This window comes from Melanotaenia boesemani, chromosome 7 (genome assembly GCF_017639745.1).
Source record: "Melanotaenia boesemani isolate fMelBoe1 chromosome 7, fMelBoe1.pri, whole genome shotgun sequence".
Classification (NCBI taxonomy): Eukaryota; Metazoa; Chordata; class Actinopteri; order Atheriniformes; family Melanotaeniidae; genus Melanotaenia; species Melanotaenia boesemani.
This window is the reverse complement of record NC_055688.1, coordinates 31,677,454-31,689,670: the sequence shown is the minus strand read 5'-3', so window position 1 is coordinate 31,689,670 and position 12,217 is coordinate 31,677,454. Positions and strand designations below refer to the sequence as shown.

Genomic DNA, 12,217 nt, shown 5'->3' with positions numbered 1-12,217 from the left:
GAAATCAGACAAGTGCTGAAAACTGACGGAAAATTGTTGATGAAGTCAGAGGAAAATGGGCAAACTTTGGAGATGACAGAAAGGCAACAACCAAGGTATGCAGAATACATCTCCGAAGGCACAACGTGTCCAAACAGATGGCCTACAGCAACAGAAGACCACACCAGGTTCTACTTCTGTCAGCTAAGAACAGAAAACTGAGGCTACAACTCACCAAAACTGGAGAACAGAAGATGAAAAATGTTGCGTGGTCTGATTAGTCTCAGACAACTCAGATGGTAGGGTTGGAATTTTGTGGTAACACCCTAAAAGCATTGATCCATCCGGCCTTGTATCGACAGTTCAGGATGGTGGTGGTGTAAAGGCGTGGGAGGTGTTCTCTTGGAACACTTTGGGCCCCTTGGTGCCAACTGATCATTGCTTAAACACAACAAACTACCTGAGTATTGTTGACCATGTCCATCCCAACACAGTGCACCATCTTCTTATCACAGACTTGTGATGGCTACTAAACGCAAGGTAATGTACCATGAGAGGCATGGTACACCAAGGACAGGTGGGCAGTCAATCACAAATTATACATACTTGAAGTACTAGTTCATCAAATATTGCTTGTCCTTCATAATCTGCAGGTGGACCAGCCATTCAGCTTACAGTATAGTGGTTATGGCTAATTATCCAGCAGCTAACAGAAACTACTTTCTTCCTCATTTTTCACATAAGACGGGCTGCCTCAGATTATTATTTTATTTAACTTTAACTTATTTTAGACCCAGGCAGCACTTTATCCTTCTTTTCCTTGTAAGATCTAAAGTAATACTCTATTTGCCCAAGGCACGGTATAAGAAATGTGACTGTTTTTAATAATAAAAACAACAAATAGCCATAGTTTAATCCTTTATTCAGTTACAAAAGCATAATGCCTTCCTTCCAGGACACTTTGGTTAGAAAAAAAAAGTTATTTCTCAAAAATCTGACTCTTAATAGTTGTATTCTCTCATGTATATATATATATATATGTATGTATGTATGTATATATATATATATATATATATATATATATATATATATATATACATATATATACTTTTGAACCCATTTATTGATCACGGTTTGAGTTAAACTCAGTAACACCCTTTGCAAAGTAAAAAAAAAAAAAAAAAAAAAAACACAAACAAAATATAAAAACAAACAAAAAAACTGGTGATTCCAGCTGTAAAGTACAGTGAAATACAAACAACAGCAACAAAACAACAAACAAACAAACAAAAAACAAACAAATGTAAAAACAGAGTAATATTCACAATGCGTTAAATTTCAAGCACTTAAAAATACCATCAGGAAATATTTCTTTAAACAGCAACAAATGGAGATAAAATCAACTGAAAACTGGCAGATTATTTAACAACTGTGTTTGTGTGTATTACTTTTTATACTCTTCAAAGTGCCACTTCCACCAAAATTTCAACTCTCCTTTATACAAACACAGTTTTTCATTTTTCCTTTTTTTTTTTTTCTTTTTTAAGAAATCTATTCATGGTATATAAAACATGTTTGCCAACATAAAGCCTCTGCTGAAGAGTGCTGTGCTGGGTACTAATTAATACATTATCAGGAAAAAGAACACACATATGAAGGAAGAAAGGAACAGGTCTTCACACGGTAGGTAACTAATCCTGGTACAATGACACATGATTTAAAAGAGATTTCTTTTCACAGGGGAACAAAACAAACAAACAAAGGAAATTTAAATAAATATAACGAAAAAACATTTTATATACAAACATGTGGGGATACGTATGATTTCAGTAAACTGCCGGGTTATTTTGCTCCTATGATGATGTACAAAAGTCATAGATTAGGTTTGGTGCCATCCTTTTTTAATTTTATTTCTTTTTACAGTTTTCTTTGTTTTTTAAAGCAGAAACTCAGAGAGAGAGAAAAAAAATGCACACACACAACCAGATGTGGCAGCGAATGAGGCGGTCTGTCTTTGCTGTGAAATATGAGGTCATCTTGAGTGTAAGGTACATGATCTAACAATGACCCCCTGGCTTCTGACAGCAGTGGAAATCCCATTTCGAGCAACGACCTTTCAGTCACCTTTAAGTAGAATCACAGCTTTAGATGCTCCTAAAACTCACAGATATCCAGCCTGTGTGATGATAGTGTGATTCAGTACATTTCAGGACATTTGTTGCTTGCAATTACTATAATTTGCCATCTTGTCAAAGCCAGTTTTCCTCCAGTCTGGCTCATTTGATTCAGCAGAAGGATTTTGTATACTTCCTTTAATACCTTCTCACAGTGCAAGTGCTTGAAATAACTGTACTCAGTCTTGGAAGATGTTTGTAGATTGAAAAGAACTAAAAGACTGGTACGAGGAAACAGATGCAGGAGGAAAAGGTGCACCTTTTATGTAACCTTTGCCTGTGTTGCATTATGAAAAACAGCTATTAGTGGCTCCACTGCTTTGACAAATTTTCATCTTAAGTATTTATTTTTTTTTTGGCTGTTGATAAAATTCAAATGAAAATACCAAAACTAACTAAGCAATTTCTTAAAAAAAAGGATAAACTGCTAAAAGTCTAAGCTTAACTTTTCTGCTAGTTTAAACAGAAGAAAGAAGAGCTGTCAATTACCTCACGTCTATCAACTGTCTGCGGTGTAGCAGCAGAGGTCAACGTTGTCTCAAATTGCTGCTATTAAGAGGACAATATAACTCCTAATGACCCTGTTTTTGCCATTGTGAGCTGTGTAAACTTTCATCAGTGCACCATTTGTGCTTCTGGTATAAAAACTAGCAAACCAATGAGTTAAAAACAGAAACGTTTGGTTTCAGTTTTGTCGAAGAGTCGTTTTGCGTATGGCATCCCGAGAAGTGTGAGCTTTCTGGGGTGAAAAGGAGAGAGGGAGGAAGCGAGGGAAAGAAACATCCCTAACTTTTCTTTTCAATAGGAAACTTTTAAATATGCAAAAACAGATGACACTTCAAAAACTATTTCATGGAGTACTGAAAATAAGAATTGCATGAAATTGGTCTGAGTGGGCTGCACAGCGTTCCAACACCCCTGTTGAAATCTAAATGCATGGCCTTGACTCACTTCACAGTACTTTGCTGCTTCACCGGTAGCTTTTTTTTTTCACACATGCATAAACATACTGTGGTACACTGAACACTTCTTGTCACCATAGTGATGCTGCATTTAACTCACATGGAAGTAAATAGTTTTATGACTTGAAAGCAGCTTGATCTTTGAGGACAGTTGTACTGGTGAGTGAGAAACTGGGAGTTCCCGTGTGTCGTAAACGTCTCAGGAGAATACACAGAGAGCTTGAGCAGTAACGCTCAGCAACCAAGCTTTCACTTTAGCTTGTTTTCAGTTACTTTTTGTTGGTGAAAAGATACCAAATACCAAAGCAAGAAAATCCATCAAAACAGGACAAAGTCATTTAGAAATGTGTAATAAATAAAGTTTAAATAACATTGTGAATTCATGGTAAAGAGATGAACCACTACCATCACACTTAGATTGAAATACTCCTCTTCAGAAATCTGTAACCACATTTTTTCCCCCACCTACAGCTAACAATAGAAAAGAGCGCAAACAGGAGCAAAAAACGCTGAAAATATACCACATAATGAGCTAAAGATGAGCTTAGATATTAATGTAAATTTCTAGGACAACACTGACAGTATCTTAGATTTATTTTCCTTTTCATTAAAATTTTGCTTAAGTTTTGCTTCATGCTGTTGATCACATATTCACAGGAATGCAGCCAATCCTGCAAACTGGCCATGGCAGTCCTACAAATCAAAGTGCATCACTTATAGTCATTTAGAGTTAAAAGTTCTGGCATCTTTTGGGATGGCAGTTCCCTGTAGGCTGCCTGCCCTCTGTAATCTCTCCTCTTGTCTCTCTCAGACCTGCCGTTCTGATTTTTCTTCTCTTTATGTGATCTGAAAGAGAGGACTCCACCAAGCAGTGCAGTGATCACCTTAACCTTGACCTCCAATAAACACAGATGATAGTCACTGTAAATCTCTCAGTCACATCAAGTGTATCTGTCCCCCTCCCTCTGCCGCCAGCTAGCAACAGTGAGACTAGGCCAACTTGCTTTTTATAGGCCATGCACAATCTGCAGGGGATATGCCACTCTCAATAAATTGCATGTGCTGCCAATTTCATTAAAACTGAATACGACTGAAAATACATCACAGGAGTGGATGAATTATGCAGCAACAATAATACGAGGAGGATTTCCTTCATATTGAATTCAAATTTGTCAATCTTTTGCTCTTTACACGGGCTGCAAATACACTCCAGAGTATGTGAGTGGGTATGCATGAATGTCACAGGAGTATACAGTGTAAGGTCACTCAGTACTTTACATAGACATAGAAGAATGTCTTTTTCGCCATTCTCTTTTCCATTTAGGTCAAGGTGGACATTTCTGAATCTGCCGATTCTATCTATAAAACTCTGTATCTGCTGGCCAACCAATGACCCAGTAGCAACAAGTGTACAGTGTATCTGTGTGCGTTTGTGGAAATGGTCATATGGCACCAAGACAAGGCATGATGTGTTGAATGAGGCGTAGCAGCAATGCATGTTTGTTGCGGAAACCTTCAGTCGAAGATAAATTAAACTACTTGTGACAAAGCTCTGTGCTATAACATCAGTGTAAACCATGTACGGTATCATAAAAACTCAGCTATGCTACACAGAGCACTTTGTCTTTCTAAAATGGAGTGTAAAATGTGAAAGAGATTAAGAATGTTCAAAGAAACAATATCAAATCATAGAAGCGTTCACAAGTGTTTGTCCTCCTCTGTGACATCTACGCAAAAAAAAAAAAAAAAAAAGTTCCCGCCGACCATCAGAAAGCAACTAGGTAGTACAAGGTCAGCAGTGGAGGTCAGGATATTGCACACGCAGACTAACGTCAACAGCTCCATCAAAATGGCACAGCGCAGGCGTCACACTGAAGTGTCAAGTTCTTTTTTTCCCCAACTTAAATGAACACTGTAAAAAGATTTTCAAAAACACACCCCGCCCTCCCCGTCCCACACTGATGTCTTCTTTATTGCAGTGCATTTCCCTTTTTTTCTGGATCTCTTTTTCAAACATCCTTTTATTTAAAAATGTCTCTGCTGTAGTTCGTAAGGAGGGGTTTCAGAGTGCATTTTGGCAGTAAGTCACGTTCAAGTCGGGCAAATTGACAGCCAGGAGAATAGATCAGCCGAACCGGGCAGCCATGATTATTGAGGTGAACAGAGTCTTGCGCTCTTCTTCTGCCCCACCCTGCCGATCCCTCGCCGCCAGCACAGTAACGCGATGATCACATGCCAGAGGCACCCAGTCCCATGCTGGCGGTGTGGCTCATGCAGGGCAGCGTCTGAACGGTCTTGGGGAAGTCGTGGGTGAGGATTCGTCCGTTCTCTCCTCCGCTCCCGTTGCCGCTCATCCTGGTCAGGGTGGAGCAGCGCATGGCATCATTGATGGATTGCTGCCAGAAACAAACATAACAGTTAGCCTGCAAACCAGGTCTCAGTTGGTTAACATATGCATTGTGTCTTAGTCAAACAAAGAAAGAAGCACTTAGAATTTAGTTAGAGGCTCTATTATGCAAATTAAACTAAATACATACATATATAAGCACATAAAAAGCTCTTTATGTTACAATCTGAGGTGGTGCTTGCACACTAAGAAATTCAGGAGCTGAATGAAGTGTTCAGAGTCATAAAGTACTAGTTTTCTCCCTAATTTATGAAAACCTGAGAGAAATTCGCGGGTGGTAATTTGGGGTGCTGGTCACTGTGCTTCAAATATATTAATTTGTAAAAAAAAGGAGGTGCAGAGCAAAGTGTGGGCACTAAGAAGGGAGCTGAGACTTCACTCATTGGTTTAATTCTCCCTTCTAGCGTAAATAAAGCCACAAGACTCGAAGGCTGATCCAATGATGTGTGATGCTGGCGTGTGTGTCTGAGTATGCGCACACGTGCCCCTCCTTCCCTCATCCCCCTTTTCTATAGCTGATTAAATTGGGCAAAGCAAGTGTAATCTCAAGTAAGCGCTAAGTGCTGCATGGGGACTGGAGAATTACAGCAGCCTCTAATTGGAACTGTGTTTTTGTTTTCTACAAGCCAAACAGCATAAAGGCAGTGCCGGACTAATAGGCTCCTCGCCATTCTCATCAGCATACTGATCAGGTGCCTCTTCATCGGCTGATTAAAATATAAGAGATTCATGTAGAAAATCTCCTCTTTGTCTTGGGTCTGCCTTGTATCTGTCTGTTTACATGAAGAGTATATGAGTGTGCCCTGAGGGGCTTTGATGTTGGAAGAATAAATCAAAGACGGTTTGTTGTAAATCGATCAAGGAAGAAGATGTCAAACAGATATGATCTCACAGCAGCTGGAGGAGAAACCTCACTATCTTCCAGTGAAGAATAGAGCAACTATTCCTTCATTTCACATCTTTGAACATACAACAGCTTGAGTTACACCGTATTAGGTTAAAGCAGGGATGGAAGACATGCGAGCCGCACCAGGACCGTCTCATGGTATACATAGAAACGATGTTCACCACAATGGGCCCTGCTTTTGCGAGACAATCAGCAAAAAGAGAAGAAGGAGCAGGGAAGAGATTTGCTCAGAGCGACAGAAGTAGATAGATGTACCACTGTGATTCAAATTGCCTTTATACCTCTACTGCAAGGTGAAATTTGTGAAAAGTGTGCACATGATTATTGTAATGACTCTAGTAATGAGATTTAAGTAGAAACATCCAAGTTATTGGAAAAAAAAATCTAAGTAACCACATGATACAGAAGAAAATGTTACTAAGAACATGGCATATTCTTTTATAGAAATATACTGCAATATATAACATTAAATGTGTAATGAGTTTCCAATAAACAATATTTACAGGTGGCAGCCAGAGATGTTGGCCATTGTGCACTAGGATATTATATATGGGTTATTCCATGTCAGCTCAAACATGAGTTATAGCTCAGAGTTTTGATTTTAGTCCATTTCTTTTGTTGATGAAGATTAATCTAACTGAACAAAAGCGCCTGAGCCAGAGTAGGATTATTTATTGATCAAGTTATGATCTTTCAAAGAGGATGGGTCAGATTTCACTCTTTGGCATAAATAAGCACAAGCAGGTGGAGGTTCACAAAGAAGTCTTTTTTTTTTTTTTTTTTTTTGCTTATGGGGTAAGATATGTAGCTAGAACGTCAAGCTCCAGTCTAGTTGGTCAATTTAATGATATTTGTAATTTATAGTGAAACTGTAAGGAAATAATGCAAATATGTGTCCTTTTCACATCATATCTCTCAAGTTTTGAAAAGGTATAAAATATATTTAAATGATCTTTTCATATTTACTTTTCTTTGTGTCAATTTTAAGGCTGCAGGTGGTTTAATTTGGCAGAAACGATGGCACCAGAACATTGTCAACTTTAGCAAAAGAAAAAAAAACAAAACATAAAATAAAAAAAACAAAACAACTTTGTAAATAGTGTAAAAATGGATGATGCTGATTTAATAGTTTATTCAATACATTTGTTTTTAAGGCTTTAAAAACTTTTAAATTTTGAAATAAATATTGTGCTCATAACAGGGGTGGATCTAGAAATTTTTTGGAGGGGGGGCCCAGGCAGTGGCACAAACCAGGAAAAGGGTGGCACATGTACCTGAGAACTTTAAAAAAAACCTGTAGAATTGAGTAAATAATGAATTGATGGTTTCAACTAAAGCGTAAAAGTAATGCAAACAGCCAATGATATTTTTAATTCAGTAATAATTGTTTATTTGGGATGATCCTGCATTTGGCTTTAATCACTGCAGCATAAATACTTGAGAACAATTTACTTTGAGCCAAATCTGCAGTTTTATCAGCGTTTGAACGAGGGAGTGTTGATGGAGATCAGTGTATAGAGGTAAATCACATGCTGCATTCACTTGCACTTGGGCGTGTGAGGTTTACCCAGGTAAAGGTCAGTTTACACCAAATATTTTTAAAAATGCCATTTTCTGATCTTGTAGTGTATATTATAATTAAGTATGAACTCTTTGTTCCAATATTTGGAATATTTAAAATTTTTGGAATATTTGTTTTATATATTTACCTTTTACCACAAAACAGCTGACATGGAATAGACCATACATCATAACACTAATAAGTGACTGCATTACAATGTTAGTTTTAGAGCAGGAGGAAAACTGGCATAAGGGCAATTTTAAAATCAAGTGATTAACAACACTGCAGAGGATCAGTGACAAAGACTGAGCGAGGGAGCGGCAGAGGTAGAGAGAAGTACAGGAGAGCGGTGGCACTGCGGTGGAAGCCGTGAGAGGCCCTACTGTGATCACGGTTAGATGGGCGGGAGGGGGTGGAGGCAGATGTCATCATCATCATCATCATGGTTTGATCGCAGCATTTCCTACCCCGTGGCTGTGCTCTGCCCTTATATCTTAACAGTGTTGTTGGCGTACAGGCCGTAGCTCTGCAGCTCTGTGTAGGGGGCGCTAGCACCACTGTCTAAGGCTGAGCAGTGAAAGGCCTGAGCGGCTGAGGCGGCAGCAGCTCGCGCGGTGGACACCTTCATTCGGCGCGACTCGGTCCGGGACTTGTAGCAGAACTCCACCAGTGCCACCAGCATGGCCAGGCCCAGGCCTCCAATCAGGATGTAGAAGACTCCCGCCACGTTGCTGAGGCTCAGAGCGCTTGTCTTGTCCTGGAGGAAGAAGGGGTCAGAGCCAAGTGGTAAGGAGTGACAGTGGCAAAAGCAAACAGGCATATGACATCACACACATTTACCCACAAACAAACAGTGACACACAAGAATCACAACTTATCAGACTCTAATGTAATACATGTATAGTAAAATGACATACACAAACACACACATTAACCTACGTTAACAACAAAGACTAACATGCCAGAGGCTTGTCTCACAAAGTAGGATGTATGTTACATATCTAAGCTTTAGATTTATTCTGTATTTCTGATCTCACAAATACAGCTACAGTTAAGCTTGGTGACTAAGAGTGCCGAAAAGCCATTGCAAAACATTAGGTCAGCTTCCCAACACAAAGGAAAGGAAAGTTCCCTCAGTGTTTGCCACTTTACCATCTGTAGATACTGATAAAAACTTTGTAATACATCATATGTAGTACAGCTATAGCTAGTTCTCACAAAAGAGTAAATACAGCAGGTAGCTGTAAAAGCCATTAATAAGATCTCCTGCTGCATGCTAATGGCAGTGAAGGGCTTTCAGAGGCTGTTGACACCTATACTGGCTGACTCATTTCATCACTCCAGAAACAGAGTATGAGGCAACTTGATAACAACATGGTATTAAATATGATGTATTATGTTTGAGCACATTGTTGAGTGGAATTTAATTTAAATAACAAGGAAGTTGTCTGCATACCATTAATCAACTAGCAGTGATTTATCGAAGTTACAGTTTAGCAATTTTTCTGTCTCAGTTTATCTAATAAATCATTCTTGCAAACCACTCAGTATAAATTAATTTAAGAAACATTAAGAAAATATTTATTTTTTTTGTCATATATTTAGCTTCTATGTATTTTTCGAAAATACTTGTAAAAGAAAAAAAAAAAACTAATTTAATTCCCAAACCTACTCTAGGACATTCTGTAACAAAAACCTAAATCTGCAATCTGTAATTTGTTTGTACTTAATAGATAAAGGACAAAGGAAATGATTTTCAGAATGTTTACTATGACCATGACTTCATTGTGTTAAAAATACGAACAAATCAAGAGTTTGATGCCAGGACCATGTTAAAAATGTTAGTTAAAGAAAGAAAAAAACAAGTGATATTGTTTCAGAAGATTTGATTAACAGCAGATGTTTTCTATAGACAGGTAAGGGTGCCAGGATTGGGTATTAAATGGGACTTTCAGATTTATCCCACCGAAAGCTTAGTGTTTACAGGCAAGAGTGAATTGCAGCTCAACACTTTGCAGTAAACCCTAAAAACCATGGATCAGTAAAAAATATAATATTAATTATTATTGTAATTGTCAATGCAATATTGTAGAGACCTGTGATCTCAACTTAACCACAGACTGTTGAGCAGCTGAAAGCTTGAATCCAGAACAAATGGACATGCATTTCTCTTGCAAAACTTTAGTTAACGAATGAGAGAATTCCTTTTGTGAAGAGGTTAATCTCTTGGAATGTCTGAGATCTAATACACTATCTGGGATAGGTTTGGTTCAGCTCAGTCTGGAAAGAGCTGGTGAGTCATTTTAATCTGTTTTTTGCCAGATCAGATGTGATTCAAGACATTGTTTCCAAGTCTTCTTAGAAATGTTCCCATGAAGACAATGTGCATCAAGTTTTCTTTGAAGATGACAAAAAACAGAGTAAAACTGTCCACAATAGTGATTTTCTTAACATTTTCTTATTTACATCTTAATACGAAAAGGAAAAAAAAAAAAAGATAATTAAAACTGGCTAATGGTTAATATATCTAATTTTCAACTTTCAAGATATTCTAAATCAAGAATTACTGCCACCAAGTGGTCTGGAGTGTGGACCAGTGTTTCCAAGAGCCCAGATTGTCAATACATTAGTTTGTCTGCTACATTTTCCCATGCGCCCCCTGTCTTGTTGCCACACCCCCCACAGGGGGGCCTGCCCCCTAGTTTGAGAACCACTGCTATAAATAATTTCCTTTGCACTTGTTTCTTTGAAGTAAAACTTCAAATGAGTAAAATTTTAAAAGAATGGCATTTGAACATTCTTGCTGAGTGCTGCACATCTTTGATTTAACTTATTATAACCTTGCTGATATAAAGCCCATTATATTGGCAGATATCAATGGATTTACTAGTTTTCCCCTTATCTGTAATTAAGTTTGATCAAGTTAATTGCTGTGGTTATGGTATTTTGTTTCCACATTTTTGGGACCAGAAGCACCAGTTTCACTTTAGTGAATGATTTTAGTGACTTTTAATGAACTCACTTTGTGAGGCAAGCTCCAGTTACTTGAAACAGACATCGACCTTAAAACATCATAATTATACATTGTTTCTAAATTCACTTCAGGTATGGGTAATAAATATCCATACACATGACTGTTTAATTATGACTTCACAATTTGCTAGGGAGAGGGGTACAGACAAAGTGCATTAACTTCCCACAACACATGCATTCATGCAGCTATAGCATTATATGAAGTTAACTAAAGTTTTTAGGTTGACATTACTTCTAATATAGGTATTTTTTTGTCTCCATCTCAATGGCACTTATGCCCACATATATCTATTAGCAAGGCAGTAACAGAATCATTTAGATAAGAGAATCATTCAGCCTATAATATAAAATTTGTATTCATTATGTAAATAAAGGGAATTTACCTTGTCAACATTATTTCTTGTAAATAGGATTTTCATAGCTTGTCAAGCTTGTCTAACTCTTTGGAGGACTGAAAATGTGCAGGTTGTTGCTCCAAACAGAAACTAATTCTTTCTTTCTACTTTATTGAGCTGTTGAAAATGCAAAAGCTTCCTTAAGTTCCTTCTCAGACAACAAATCCTGGGAAACATTTTTGATTAAATGCCTGTGTGTGTGAAAACCTTCCCCTTTAATTAAAACAAGAACAATTAAAAACGGACCAAAGGATAATAAATTAGGCTAATAAAATGTGTTAGCTCATCTAACCATACATAACTGTTCAAAGCAAGATGTTAAAACTGCTTGATAGAGGTTGGGATCTTTTTCTTGTTAGGTGGTGAGAAAATTGTATGTTGCCCATGTTATGTGAGGTGGGAGCTAGCAGCCCAGGAATGCCCTAATAAATTAATTCCCAAAAGAAACGAAAATATACCTGTCAGCAAGCAGATAGTCAGCAACTGAAACTAGATTGATTATGGTCCTCTTTCAACCATTTCATGAATGAACACATATATATATGAAAGAAAATACACTTAACGTGTTCAGTTCATGCTTAATGTTGGTTTTTAATGAAAAAGAAAAAAAAATTACATCCCAGTTAATGTCACAATCAAAACTGAGAGATAGATGCACCATGCTAACAAAGGTAACGCTAGCTAGCTAGCAATCTTGGTATGAGATAATCAACATGCTAATTTATGTTGTAGCTATTTGTAGTTTGTCTAGTTGGATTTTTTATGCATCCTTGGGTCTTAAATAAGGTAAAATTGAACC

At 37.6% G+C, this 12,217-nt stretch overlaps 1 protein-coding gene across 4 annotated transcripts in view; it reads right to left on the bottom strand.

Annotated features, from left to right (window-relative positions):
- Nucleotides 1-884: 884 nt before the first annotated feature.
- gria1a (glutamate receptor, ionotropic, AMPA 1a) overlaps nucleotides 885-12,217 on the bottom strand; it is an 83,107-nt gene continuing 71,774 nt past the window's right edge. For 2 of the 4 annotated variants that reach the window (XM_041990481.1, XM_041990482.1), the window contains exons 15-16: nucleotides 8,613-8,747; nucleotides 885-5,511 (exon numbers count right to left, since the gene is read on the bottom strand). In XM_041990481.1, coding sequence (XP_041846415.1) covers nucleotides 5,344-5,511; nucleotides 8,613-8,747 — 303 coding nt within the window. In that variant the 3' untranslated portion in view covers nucleotides 885-5,343. Of the gene's footprint in view, nucleotides 5,512-8,457; nucleotides 8,748-12,217 lie in introns of all 4 variants that reach the window. The other 2 variants (XM_041990483.1, XM_041990484.1) reach the window with 1 other exon arrangement.